The sequence below is a fragment of the Caretta caretta genome, chromosome 1 (assembly GCF_965140235.1).
Source record: "Caretta caretta isolate rCarCar2 chromosome 1, rCarCar1.hap1, whole genome shotgun sequence".
NCBI lineage: Eukaryota > Metazoa > Chordata > Testudines > Cheloniidae > Caretta > Caretta caretta.
In genome coordinates, this window is record NC_134206.1 from 60537158 (window position 1) to 60552246 (window position 15089).

Sequence of the window (15089 nt, forward strand, 5' to 3'; positions counted from 1 at the left end):
GTTGTGTGAATCAAGGGAAGCCGAACTGTGCTTGGCATGCCCTGATTGAGGGGTTCACCCTCAACCAAACTGCACTTTCTCAGCATGGGATAGAGGTGCCAAAGCCCCATAGAGAAGAGAGAGGGTGGGGACAGGAGTTTGTATATGGTGGTGTGGGTGCTGCCTAAGGGTTGTAGGCACCATCTGATTCTCTCTCATTTCACTGTGTAATAACAGAACTGATTAAGACTCAATTGAGAGTCTTTTGTTGCAGATAACTAGAGCTGAAATCACTGATAACCAGGTTTAAGCATTATCCCTGCTTTGGGATAGTGTCTTTGTGAAAGAGATTGCCTAGCCTGTACCAGCAGGGAGGCTTCCCTACTAACAACTGAAATCGCTGGAAGCTATGTTAAGTGGTGGGACCTCAAGATACCCCAGAGGGTGCAGTGGAGTGGGCAGAGGAGCAGTGGGGTGGACTGGAGCAGGTGTCAGAGCAGATGGAGTGGCCAGCAGCAGAATGAGTGGCTGGAGGAGTGAGCAAGATGCCTTCCCCCCCCCCCCATACCTCCCAGGGTGGTAGGTGAACTCACGCAAATGCACTTCTAAACTCTGGGTCTTCACTGACCAAGAACAACAACTGTGAGTGGGGTGCGATGAAGGGAGGGACACTTTAAAGGAACTTTTGGTTGTCGGACTTAAGAACATGAGGCAAAGGACATTGCCCAACATACTCTGTGGTGGGTGTTTTGCTCATGTCTTATACTTACGAATCCTTCTTGCAGCATTTTTCCCAAGTTAATGCTGGGTTGCTTTCCCCTTTGTATTAAAGGTTTCTTTTCCACACACAGACTCAATTGAACAATGGGATATTCTGATGGTGGGAGAGGGGTCTCCCTCAACCTTTCCTGTTGAAGCTGTTCCACTTTGGCTAAATAATTAAAACAAGTCACTGGACCAAAGAGAGAAAGCATGCAAATGATTCCTTAGGCTTGTGATTAGAGCACTCACCCAGGATGTGGATGACCCAGGATCCAGTCCCTCTAATCCGATTACATTAATTATTTATCCACGGTACAATAGGAGAGATTGAGGGAGACCCAGGCCAGACTATCCCATAGCTCAGTGGTTCAGGCACACACCTAAGAGGTGGCAGATCTCCTTTCAAATTCCTTCTCCCCCTCAGGTTGAGGAGGACTTGAACCTGGATCTCCCTGATTCCAGATGAGTACCATAACCACTGGATTGAAAGTTATGAGAATTGACTGTTGAGAATGCCAAGTGGAGGGAGGTATGACCCTCCAGACCAGATTTAGGCAGTAAATGTCCTGAGACAGGTGAGCCTTAGGACACATCCCTCACCATGACATTGGCTAGCTTAGGTGGAGTGCTGGTTTTTATGAATCCCAGTCTTAGGGCTTGTCTACACTACCGCACAGGGTCGATCTAAGATATGCAATTTCAGCTACATGAATAGCGAAGCTGAAGTCAACATACTTAGATCTACTTACCGTGGTGTCTTCACTGGAGTAAGTGGAGAGCTGACGCTCTCCCATTAACTCCGCTTGCACTCCTCATTCTGGTGGAGTACCGGAGTCGATGGGAGAGTGCTCAGCAGTTGATTTATCACATCTAGTCTAGACACGATAAATTGACCCCTGCTGGATCGATTGCTGACCGCCAATCCGGCAGGTAGTGTAGACAAGCACTTAGACAACTGTCTCCCTCCATAAATTGTGTAAGAAGCCTGAACATGTAACTCAGGCTTTGTGAATCCCAGTGACTTTCTAGGCACCTAAAAGTTAGGTATGATGATGCTGAGTGTTGCAACCCACAAGTTCCTTTGTGAATTTAGCCCTATATGCATATTGGCGAAGATTTCAAATCTGGGTGCCTAAAGTTAGATTTCTAAACTGATATTTAGGCACTTTAAAAAAAGATAGCCTCAATTTTAGTGAGAGTTGTATGTGTGTTCAGCCCTTCTGAAAATCAAGCCTCTTTAATATAGGTGCCAAAAAACAAATTCAGCAACATAGGATTAAGCAACTAGGTTTGAAAATTTTGGCCAATAGGCATACAGTGGAATGTATTCATGGGAATGTATGTCCTCTGGTGTTATATATATGCATAAAAGGACAAAAATAGGGATGATATCATGGTAGGGGGTCTTTTATAGATAAGGCTAAGATTTAGTCTCAGGTATTTTTAGTAAAAGTCATGGACAGGTCACGGGCAATAAATAAAAATTCACAGCCTGTGATCTGTTCATGACTTGTATTATGTAACCCTGACTACATCTTGGGTATTCTTGGGGTGCCCACTGGTGCTGGGGGGCTCTTGGGCACCCATTGATTTTCTGGGGGGCTCCGGGACACCTGGAGGATGCCACTGGCAGGGGATGACCCAGGACCGCTGCCGCTTGTGGCGGCGGGGCCGCTGTCACTGGTGGTGGGGGAGAGGGACTGCTGACGCAGGCAGGGGATGGCCTGGGAAGACTGCTGCAGGCGGGGGGTGGCCCGGGATCACCACTGCTGGGGGTGAGGCGGCCCGAGACTGCTGCTGCGGGGAGGGCAGCCCAGGATCGCCACTGTTTCTGGGGGGACTGGTGGGGCTGGCCCTGGGGCCACCCAAGCTGCTCCGGGGGTCCTGGAGTCAGGCACACCAGCAGGCTGCAGAAGTCCTGGAGGTCCCAGAAAATCATGGAATCCCTGAGTTCAGTGTTCTATGTGACAGACTCGTAGCCTTAATTATAGACCACCAATTTAGGAGGATGAAGCATTTCTAGAACGAACAGAAATATCCAAACACACAGGATCTGGTAGTAATGGGGAAAATTAACCAAACATCAGTCGGAAAACTAATACAGTTATACATAAAACACAAAATTTCCAGTGTGTTCTCAGCATGTATTGGGGACAACTTTTTGTTTCAGATAATGGAGGAGGTAACCAGGGGGACAGCCATTTTAGACTTGATTCTGACCAGCAGGTAGAAAAATTGGTTGCAAATGCGAAGGTGGAAGGCAATTTGGGTGAAAGTGATCATGAAATGACAGATGTCATGGTTATAAGGAAAGGAAGAAGTGAGAGCAGCAGAATAAGGACAATGGGGTTCAAAAAAAGCAGTCTTTAACAAACTCAGAGAACTGGTTGAGTGAGAGAGGTCCCATGGGAAGAAAAGCTAAGGGATAAAAGGATTCAGAAGAGCTGGCAGTTTCTCAAGGAGACAATTTTAAAGGCCCAACTTCAAATTATGCTAATGTGAAGGAAAGACAGGAAGGATAGGAAGAGATCAATATGGCTCCATCAGGAGCTCTTTAATGATCTGAAAATAAAAAAGGAATCCAACAAAAAATGGAAACAGACAACTTACTAAGGTGTACAAAAGAATTGCACAAGCATGTAGGGATAAAATCAGAAAGGCTAAGACACAAAATTAGTTACACCTAGCAAGGGACATAAAAGGCAATAAGAAGAGGTTCTATAAATACACTGGGAGAAAGAGAAAGATGAAGAAAAGTGTAAGTCTTCTATTTAGAGGGGAAAAAGGCAAATATCATTTTTAGGGGCATTAACAGGCGGTAAGACATAGGAGGCACTTGTCCCATTCTACTCGGTGCTGGTAAGGCCTCAACTGGAATACTGTGTCAAGATCTGGGCATCATACTTTAGGAAATATGTGGATAAATTGGAGAGTCTAGAGGCGAACAACATATAAATGATAAAAGATGTAGAAAACATGACCTATGAAAGGTTAAAAAACCTGGGCATATTTAGTCTTGAGAAAAGAAAAGGGAGAGGGGACCTGACAATTGTCTTCAAATATGTTAAAGGCTGTTATAAAGAGGGTGTGATCATTTGTTCTTTGCGTCAGCTAGAGGTAGGATAAGAAGTAATTAACCTAATCTGCAGCAGGGGAGATTTACCTTAAACTTCAGGAAAAACTTTCTAACTATAAGCATAGTTAAGTACTGGAATTGACTTCCAAGGGATGTTGTGGAATCCCCATCTCTGGAGGTTTTTAAAAACAAGTTGGACAAACACCTATCAGGGATGGTCTAGGTTTATTTGGTCCTGCCAGAGTTCAGGGGGCTGGACTTGATGACTTCTCAAGATCCCTTCCAGCCCCAGGCTAATGAGCAGAAAGGCACAGCCTCTCCCAGATTCATCTAATTCATCTAGGAATAGTGTAATAATACTATGAACGCGGTATATATAGCCTTGTAATTGAGGCAGACTGTAAAACTAGATGAGGCGATTGGAATGTTTATTATATGCCTATATTGATTTAACTCAATGAGAGTTTTTTTTGGATGAGTAAGCAGGAAAGAACCACAATAGATCTAGATAAGCAATCTCCAACACACCTTCAAAGTTAATGGGGAAAGCTATTAGCTTTGGGGATCCTATATAGTGTCTCCAATGCAGATTCAAGCCTTGTTTTGCCAAACTGAGAACTGAGAGATCAAAAGGACACAAAACAGTTAAAAAGCCCTTCTTAGGAGAGAAAGGGAGAGGTCAATTGTCAGAGACTGACAGAGGCTCTAAAGAAGCTGGGCTTTCCCAGATCCAGGGGATGGCAAGACTTAGGGAGAGGCAGGCATGCCAATAGACTGGTTTATTATTTTAAGATCTATTTGCTCTTAAATGCTTTGGTTCTAAATAAATAATACTCTGCTTTCAGAAGGCTGTCTGGTTACTGGTTATCACTGTCATTGCTCTCAGTGGGACCAGAAATCCACACACTGAAGATAAATCAGGCCTGATGACAGTAGTTGTGGTTGAGAACAAGGGGCTGCAGCCCAGGGCAGATTCTGAGAGTGAGAGAATCACATGATTCTATCCCAAGAGAGAGGAGACATCTTAAGGCCTGAGACCTGAGGAGGGTGAACTCAAAAAGACCAGGAGAGGTCAGAAGTACCAAGTCTAGTAACCATTGACAAGAGAGCAACAAGACTTTCTAGTGTCAAGAGAATCTTGTGAAAAGAATTAATTTTTGCCTACCTAGGAGTGACTTCGGAGTGATGTTTGTGTGTGTATGTAAGAGGTTCTGGTTTCACAGTGAAATAAGACTCTTTAGTGTTATTATCCGGTAAGTTGTTTCTATAACTAATACAATGACTAGAGACTATGGTGATGGGCACTTTTATCAATTAATCAATCAGCTAACTACATACATTAATAGTCTGGATGGCTATAATACATTATTTTCTAGGGTCCCTGCTACATGTGATTTGAAGCTCAGTCTTCAGATTGCACTATCCTCCAATATTCTACTTTGCTACACATTTCAAAATGAAGAGAGACAGTTAATTCTAAAGATAAATCATTGATTTATCCAGAGCCTTCTGGAGATCTGGTCTCAATGCAGCAGGCAGCTTTTCATGTGACAGAGGAGCACTTGAACCATTGGTTTAAACATCAACCACGGTGGCAGAGTGCTCACTGCTTCCTTATCTGAGAACTGTTTGTGTAACTTACTAGAAGCTGATATTTATTTGTACAAAGTTTAGAAAAGATTAAAAAGGGACTTTGAAATCTAGGCAGTAATGGGGGGCATTGTAGTGATTCTTTTCATTATTCATTATTATTTTTCATTTCCTATGTCCTGCTCAATCAGTCTTGCCCTTCTTTTGTAATTCAGGGTCTTTTTTTAATGATTCATGTATCTTTACTGACACATTAGAGGTATTTTTCCTTTAGCTTATTTTCATTTTTGGCTGTGTTGGGATCCATTATTTGTCTTATGATACGTTTAAGAAATGTCCTGAGTTTAAAAGACTCAACTGTTTTTGTTAAATAATACTATACAGCTTTCATCTGAGGATCTTCAAGCACTTTGCAAACATTAATGAATTAAGGTTCACACCATTCCTTTAAGGGAGGTACATATTATTATATGTATTTATATAAGTAAACTTAGGCACAGAGAAGTTAAAGGACCTGTCCAACATCATGCAGCAAACCACTACCAAAGCTGAGACTATAACTCAGAAGTCTATCCCCTGCTGTGATCACTAGACATCAACCCCCGCATTGATCTTCAGGTTCTTCAGCCCAGTATCATCACCTATCTTATTTCAAGTATTATATGCAGCAATTAACAAAGATACAGGGAAAGTTTGGGGCCTTTAATTTTCATTTGAAGCACTATTGTTTCTATATTTTCCCCTCTCAGTCTCACTGGGCCTAAAAGCAGAAAGCATCAGTGCTCCTCTCTGGATTGTAAGACAGGAAGAATCCTATGCAAAACTGTTAGTACTTCCCATCACAAAGCTAAACCTCGAGGGCCTGATTCATTACCTGGGTTCCACCAGTGGAAAATCCAGGCTTTGGGGCTCAGCAATGGAAAATCTCCCAAGAAAGGGGGTGCAGCAATGCAAGTGGCCCACGGTCCCCGCACTGCTAGAGTTGGCCAATGCAGCACCAAAAATGGGCAAGGTCAGCTGTGGCTGAAGCAGGTCTAGGAGATGTGTTCCAATCCTGATCTGAAGGAGTAAGAGAATAACATGGATATCTATCTGCTTCTGTTGGGCTGAGAGCACCATCCCCGTTTCACATAAGACCATGATTTTCTGTATGCTGTATAGAATGATAACATCAACAATTTAGGTATCAATGTGACTTTTTGTTTAGATCCGAATTTTGTAGCCACAATAAAATTATTTAAAAGCTCAGAAGAAAAAGTGACTCATCAATATGAAAATGATTAAAATGTACTATGTCCCTTCTAGTATTTGCTTCATCAATATGATCAGAATCTCCCACAGGAATTAAGTCACATTTACTCAACCACAGGAAGCAGGGGACAGAGAAGAGTGACAGTATTAAATTTTAACCACTCTTCAAATAATGGTTTTAGAAATCTATAGTGTAGGTCCTGAACCCTTGGCTTCCTCTAATGGCACTTGATTTCATGGCAGATGCTGCTGAGATGAAGTTTTACCTTCTATTTGTCACCCTAGCTATCTGCATTCAGCAAAAGCATGTCTTCACTTTTCAAAGGTAACAAACTCCTGGTACTATCTGTATTTTAGTGTCTGTGGGTACGGAAGGTTGTCTGGCTGAACCATAATATCTCCTACTGGTATAAACAAACATTTTACAAAGATCTAAGGTTATTTATTGCATTTGTAATAGGATGTATAGATCAATATAATATATAGATGACGTAGGCAATGAAATTAATATATGTCTCCTTTGCAACCATAAATCCTATGTTTTTAATCATATTAAAACTATTCTTTTTGGTTTAAGTGCAAATCAATTCTGTTCAGTCAGTGCTCTGGAATGGCATACTTAAGCTTAATGGGAAAAAATAATTTGCTTCATTTGCCTTAAAACAAGGCTTTAAATGAATTACTTCTTGAAGTGGAAATAGAAACCATTTCTGAAAGTGCTAACAATCTGTTTTCTTTCTAAAAGAGTTTTTATGATTGTTTTTTCCTGCCATAATTCATTTTCGAATAGCCATTTCATCCGTGTATGACATCTGAGAACCAGCTTTATTGTTACCTATTGATAAACCTCAGAAATGGCCTGAAACCAAAAAGCTCTGGTGAAAACATGAAAACAGATGCCAGAAACAAAAACAGCCAAAAAGATTATATTTTCTAATATTTAGTTGGTTTTAAAATCTGAAACGCTGTGCTATGTGGAGATAAAAAGATAATGCAAATATTGAGCAAAACCAGTAACAAAAATAATCATGATTAAATAGCATCTACTATTGGAAGATATCAAACTGCTACACAAATATTAATGAATTAAACCTCACAACACTCTTATTATGTGACTTACTCAGGTTCACACTAAAAGTTTGTGGCAGAACTGGGAATAGAAGCTAGATGCCGGTCTGCCGGCTCCTAGTCTTGTGCCCGAAACACAAGATTGTTTTTATTGCCTTGTGTTGTAATCACATTTTCCAATGGTTACCTAAATACAGGTTACAACTGGTTACACACAATGGGATAAATAGGGAAGGAAGTGGACAGGTTCATTAAAATAACCTTTGGGTGAAGTCAATGGAGCTACACCAATTTAGACCAGTTGAAGCTTTTTTTAACGTTTAAACAAAATAGTTAAGATTTGACCTAGTCAGCAGAAATGCAGTATTTGCAACTGCCAGTGTTCAAAAATCATGAGTCAGGTCCCCTAAAAACATTGAAATTGGCTGAAAAGTCATGAGATTTCAAAACTAATGCATTTTATTTGACTACTGGTATCAGAGCATTTAGGAATCACATTTCCAAACTTTTCTCTGTAACCACAATGCCTGTAGCATGATTCCAGAAGGTGGATCTTTAAGAAAAATGCCAAATATTGCAAGGCCAGTAATAAGATCATGAAAGTTGGCAACGCTGGAATGTGTCCATCTCACTGAACTGTTTTAGGGAGGGGATAAGGGTGGAGATGGTTTTACAGCACCTAAAAGGTGTGTGGGAGGGAACAGACTCCATTGTTCACAACTCTGTTCTCCATTGTCATGAAATATCTTAATTCCTAGTCACGAGGGACAGTTTTATGTGTCAAAAATACAAGCCATGAGTTGTGGTGGAAAGCAAGATACGTACAGGGTGAGATTAAGGACACTCATGGCTGCCAGAAAGAAGCTGTAACAAATCCATGGCCACCTGTTATGCTTATTTACTATTTGTATTACCATGGTGCCCAAGAGCCCTATTTGTATACCAGGATTCCTTTGTGCTAGGCAATGTACAAACACAGAACAAAAAGAGAGCTTGCGATCTATGTAGAAGATAAGTGACAACACATGGATACAGACTGACTGACGAGGGAGTACAAGAACATAATGAGACAATAGTGGGCAGCATGACGGACAATGGTCTCTCAGAACATCAGAGTCTGGCTGTTGCCAAGTTTTTTGTAGGCATCATGGGAAAGGAGAGATTTAAGGAGGGATGTGAAGGTGGATAATAAGATAGCTTTGCTGATGTTTACAAGGAGCAGCTCCCAAGCATGAAGAACAACATGAGAGAAATACTGGAGGTGTCTGAAAATTTAACAAGTGGGTGATGGCCGATCAGAGGAGAAATCATAGGTAGGCATAGAAATGAAGGGCCTTGAATCTAAAGATAGGTAGGTCACGTTTCAAGAGATAGAGAAGGCAAAGTCTGTGGAGGGATGGAAAGAGAAGATTGACAGTCAATGCAATTGACTAGCAGAATGATCTTTGTAGCAGCATTCTGAATAAATATGAGTGGGGCAATACCGCATTTTTCAAGACCAGAGAAAAGGATGTTGCAATAATTGAGACATGAGATGATGAAAACATTGGATGAGAGCTTTAGCTGTGTAGATTGATAGGAAAGGCCATATCATAGATATGTTATCCAGAAAGGATCTTCATGATTTAGACATAGACTTGATATGAGGATCTAGAGAGAGGTCTGAGTCAAAGATGACACCCAGATTACAGGCCTGAATGACCGGCAGGATGGTGGTGGTGTCCACAATTAATTATCGAGAGAGGAGATAGTGGGGAGAGGTTGTGGAGAAGATTAAGAGCTCTGTTTTGAGTTTGAATTGGTAACTAGACATCCATGAGGAGATGTCAAAGAAACAGTCTGAAATTTTAGTTTGGACAGAAGGAGACAGGTCTGGAGTAGAGAGGGATCTGTGAGTTGTCAGCATGGAAATGGTATTTGAATTTGTCTTTGTACATAAGATTACCCAGAGCTAATGTCCAGAGGAAGATGAGAAAGGGAACAAGAACAGAGCCCTATGGAACACCCACAGGAAGTTGGAGGGGGGATGAGGAGGAGCCCTTGATAGGCACTGTCAAGGTTCCTTCCCCACGCTGAACTCTAGGGTATAGATGTGGGGACCTGCATGAAAACCCCCTAAGCTTATTTTTACCAGCTTACGTTAAAACTTCCCCAAGGTACAAACTATTTTACCTTTTGCCCTTGGACTTTATTGCTGCCACCACCAAGCGTCTAACAAATATATAACTGGGAAAGAGCCCGCTTGGAAACGTCTTTCCCCCCAAAATCCTCCCCAAACCCTACACCCCCTTTCCTGGGGAAGGCTTGATAAAAATCCTCACTAATTTGCATAGGTGAACACAGACCCAAACCCTTGGATCTTAAGAACAATGAAAAAGCAATCAGGTTCATAAAAGAAGAATTTTAATTGAAGAAAAAAAGTAAAAGAATCACCTCTGTAAAATCAGGATGGTAAATACCTTACAAGGTAATCAGATTCAAAACATAGAGAATCCCTCTAGGTAAAACTTTAAGTTACAAAAAGACACAAAGACAGGAATATACATTCCATTCAGCACAGCTTATTTTATCAGCCATTTAAACAAAACAGAATCTAACGCATATCTAGCTAGAATACTTACTAAGTTCTAAGACTCCATTCCTTTTCTGTTCCCGGCAAAAGCATCACACAGACAGAGAGAACCCTTTGTTTCTCCCCCCCCTCCCCGCCCCAGATTTGAAAGTATCTTGTCTCCTCATTGGTCATTTTGGTCAGGTGCTAGCGAGATTATCCTAGCTTCTTAACCCTTTACGGGTGAAAGGGTTTTTCCTCTGGCCAGGAGGGATTTAAAGGTGTTTACCCTTCCCTTTATATTTATGACAGGCACACTGAAAAGCAATTAGAGAGAGAGGAGGAAAACCAGGAGAGGATAAAGTCATGGAAGCCCAGAGAGGACTGGGTTTCAAGATGAAAGCATGTTCGATGATGTAAAAGGTAGTTGACGCATCAAGAAGGATGAGGATGGAGTACTAGTTATAGATTTGGCTAGGAAGAGGTCATTAGAGACTTTGGAGAGAGTGGTTTCAGTTACAGGAAAGTGACAGAAGCCAGATTGGAGAGGGTCTAGGATAAGAATTCTCAGTTCCTGTCCTCCAGATATATCAGTAGGATTTCACAATTTCTCCAGGGTGCACACCAAATTGCACAATAACAATAAGGACAGAATTCAGATCCTTCTGCTCCAAAAGCACAGGCCCCTCCAACATAAGTTATAGGAGAATCTCAATTAACTGTTGACTAATGTAATGCCTATAACAGTCAGCCGAGCAGTTCTGATTCCATCCAACAGAAGACAGTGATATGAATACACAGTAGTCACCTTATTGTAAGACTTTGCACTATAATGAGTGATGGAACTTACATGAAGAAGTCACATGCGGGCAGCCCAGTTCAGGCACCCTTTGTAAAATTAACTTCCATGGTAGATAGCAGCATCAGGAGACAAGCTCCTTTTCAAAACAACCCCAATGACAAGCTATGTAGAGCCCTTGCCCTGAGAAGTGGGCAAGTAGCCAATGCTGCATAACTGTGATTGCTGTTTGGTTCTCTCTCGTATGATGGGGGGAGGGGAAGAAGCTGGCACACTGTTGGTTCTGCCTGAGAAACAACAGTGATTGCATGGAACACCGCTAAAATCAGAAATGATAAATCACTTGGTTGCTAGCCTCAGTCAGGTCACAGCTAGAAATCAATCACAGCAGTGGGTTGTGACAATCATGATCCACAGATTAAAACTACATGTTTTGAGAGCCCTGTCTGTTTTGTTTTAAGGGCACTCTTCTGAAATGGTGTTGTCAGTCATCCTTCAAGAGCTTGCTTCATGCACTGTCACCAGCACCATGGGGTTTCTGGGTCAGCAGCTTCCACTCCAAGAAAATGGAAATGGAGCTCAGACCTGCACCGCCTCCTCTCCCTGCTCCCCCTACCTATACACCAGACATGTCAAGTCTTTCTCAGACTCACTCATTAGCAAGCTGTCTCACTCTCACACAGATTCTTGAGCTTATCCCACTCATTTTGAGTAAATATATAAAGATTTAAAATATTTTTACTCAGGCACTGCAAGAGACAACAATATATTGAGGGCCTCAGGCACAAGGCTTAGAGCTTGGAAAGCCACTTTCCAAACTTGTGTACTGTGGTAAGCATGGAGATTACTGGCCCACGTTCTATACGCGCGCAAGAGGAGAGAAGAAGCTACGCAGCGGGGGTGGGTGGGTTGTTTGTGTGTGTGAATGCTTGGCAGGCAAAAAAAAAATCTGAATTCACCCAAAAAACGAGCAGGACTTGATCAAAAGATGGTGGGTTTTGCAAAATACAGTTCAAAATGTAAACCACACTGGACAAATTTATGTCTCAGGGATCGTCAACCATCCAGGTTTTTGTTCCAACCAGCAAATAATTGTTTTTATTAAAATCCACTGGTTTGCATTGCATCTAGAGTTCTCACGTGCCCTAGACTTACTATGGATGAGGACATTTAAGTGTTCCACATGCAATATTAAACAATGCATATTTTAAAACAAACTATTAAGTGCTGGTTGGATTAAAAACTGGGACTATTGGATGTTGCCAAGGGCAGACTGTCAAAAACAGGGCAGACACCCCAAACTGGTGGTATGTTCTGTAATTAGATTTCACCTACCCAGTAACGAGTGTGAATTCCTGGATCACTATAACAGTCTTACCATGAAGTCACAGACAGTCCTCTTTGGCTCTCCAGTCTATCTTGCCACTCAGACAAACTGGACTTAGTGATAAATGGTCACTTACACCAAAAACCACAAAATAATCAGGTTGCTTTCAATCCCAAAAGACAAGTCACTTACCACAGATCAATTGGTACCCTAGCTCCTACACCAAAGACAATGCCTGAAGCCAATCTGTCTAAAGGTGTAATAGCTAGGAAGAAAATTGAGAGAGTTATTTATAGGTTAAAGATGAGAGTCCCTGTTTTCAGCAATGACCTAGCACACCACCTGACTCTTTGAGGCTATAAATCTCACTCTTAAGGACAGCCAACCCTTGGCATCCCTGATACACATGTACTATTTCAGGCTTCTCCTAACTCCCTGATAAGGGTGCATTTAAACCACCACTGTTCTGCACTTATATAGGGGTTGAAAGTTATTCCTTAACTCCCAGTCAGCAGCATGTGTGCATCTTTGGTCTGCTTCCCATCTCAGTCTCTCCCTACAGTGATGAACAGGCACTGATTTGGGTGAGGGATGCAGTCAGAGGAAGGACACCTAGCTCTGAACTGAACAACTGGGCCACTAAGCAGCACAACAGATAGCTGGCCACTCTGGCTATGGGTTTCAAGCAGGATGATGAGTATCAGTAACTGTAAAGAATGAGAGAGAGGAGCCGGTCAGTGGTATATAGGGTTCCAAATGACCCACAGGCAGGTAGATGGTAGGGGAGGGGAGCAAAGGAAGGCAGAGATCAACAGGATTGGGCGCTGGGAAGAAAAGAGAGCTGAGGCATCTTTAATATGTGTAAGGAAGGAGTATATTCATATTTTGTGGCAATCCAGGACATGCCATCAGACAGTGTTTTCCCCAGGAATTGAAATTAGTGGGGGTGTTCAAAATTACAGGGGGGGAGGTGTCAGGGCTGATGAGGGGTGAGACCATGAGGGTGAAGGTGGGCTGTATGGCACCATAGTAAAAACTGAAAAATGTTTCATGACCATTTTATTAGATTTAAATCTTGTTTTAAAATCATCACACAAATTAAAGTTGGCTACTCAAGCCTTCTATGAAGCACTACATCTACATCCTTCTTGGTTTTTTATTATAATTTTGCACAACTCTGCTAATGAACTTCTTGAATGCAATGCATTCATCTTTGGTGGCTTCTTGTGTGTCTGGAACTTCCATTCCTTCAATTGATATGCTCATTAGTTCATTCACATGATCAGGCAGAAGGCGACTTTTTTCAGAACACAAAATTCTATTCAATGATGAAAAAGAATGCTCAGCTGTAGCTGTTGTGACTGGAAGTAGCAAGAGATGAACTCCTACTTCTTTCATCCCAGGAAACATAGCACAAAGATCAAGTCGAGCCACTAGTGATGATAAAAAAGAAGTAGAAGTCAAATCTTCATTCATTCATTGAATGATATTCCACTCTGTGTTCAAATTCTCTATTCTGTCCTGAGCACATGGCAGCCCCATTGCTGGTAGTGCCTCACTCCACTCAACTGTCGGTGTTTTATAGGACAGGGATCCGTAAAAGCTACATAGAGGTTGAGTAGAATCTAGAAGTCGCTGTTGTAGATTTTTAAGAATCATGTCTGTGTACTTTTTTCAGTTGTCTTAACAAACACCTCTTGTCCTCTTCACTTAAGGATTCAATAAAATGCCTTCATTAGTCAATTTCTGGACTGAAGTCTTTGCTTCTTCCAGTACTTTTTCAATGCATAGCTCTCTGATTAATCCAATGTATTAATCCAATCCAATTAATGTAGCTTCTATTGCTGGACAAAGATCTACTACTGCTGTAGCAGATGCCTGGATGGCATTGTTTAATGACCCAAGTGGTTTCAACATAGACTTACAAGAGAGAGAACGGCAATAGTCTTCTCTGAATGTAGTAGCAAAAGTAATCCACCAGCCTCACTACTTAGATCCATCCCATCTTCACTGATACTTTCCAAAGCCAGTAATAACGGCTGGAGTAATTTTAAGACAACAGCCAAGAATCGTTCATGAGAAAGCCAGAGGGTTTTCCCAGGTTGGACTAATTTGAACTTCAGTCCCACTGTATCTTCTATATTTTCCAAGATATTCAGTCTTTTTGGACTCTTGCTGAAAAAAGAATATAATGAAGACATTAAATGTGTAGCTTTTTAAATGTCTTTTGAAGAGTCTGCAGCTCGTACAAGCGCTAGTTGGAGTAGAGGGCCTCTACAGTGTGTATAGGAGAGATTAGGGTTACACTTTTCTCTAAGCAAAGCTTGTACTCCACTATGTCTTCCAGAGAAGTTTGCAGCTCCATCAAATGCACAAGCAGCCATCTGTTTGGGGTCCAACTGAGAAGCATTTAACTCTTCTAAGATGTGGGTTGTCACAGATGATGCCAGTGTGTCTTCTATAACTTGAACATCTAGAAATGCATCTACTGGCCTACCACAGATATCAAGATAATGTACACAATGACTTAATACTTGATGCCCATTTGCATAGGTGCGTTCATCAGCCATGTATGCAAATTTTTTGAATGTGGTGAGAGAGTTCTTCACTTTTTCAACTGTTGAGTCTTTCAGTGTTGCATCACATGCTTCTAGCCAGTCAGTTGAGTTTCTTGCAGAAAGACAGT

The 15089-nt window shown here is 41.7% G+C and overlaps 1 protein-coding gene across 1 annotated transcript in view; it reads left to right on the forward strand.

Moving 5' to 3' along the window:
• Positions 1-6830: 6830 nt before the first annotated feature.
• CPB2 (carboxypeptidase B2) overlaps positions 6831-15089 on the forward strand; it is a 38512-nt gene continuing 30253 nt past the window's right edge. Inside the window, 2 exon segments of the mRNA XM_048831183.2 lie at positions 6831-6875; positions 6877-6983. Coding sequence (XP_048687140.2) covers positions 6831-6875; positions 6877-6983 — 152 coding nt within the window.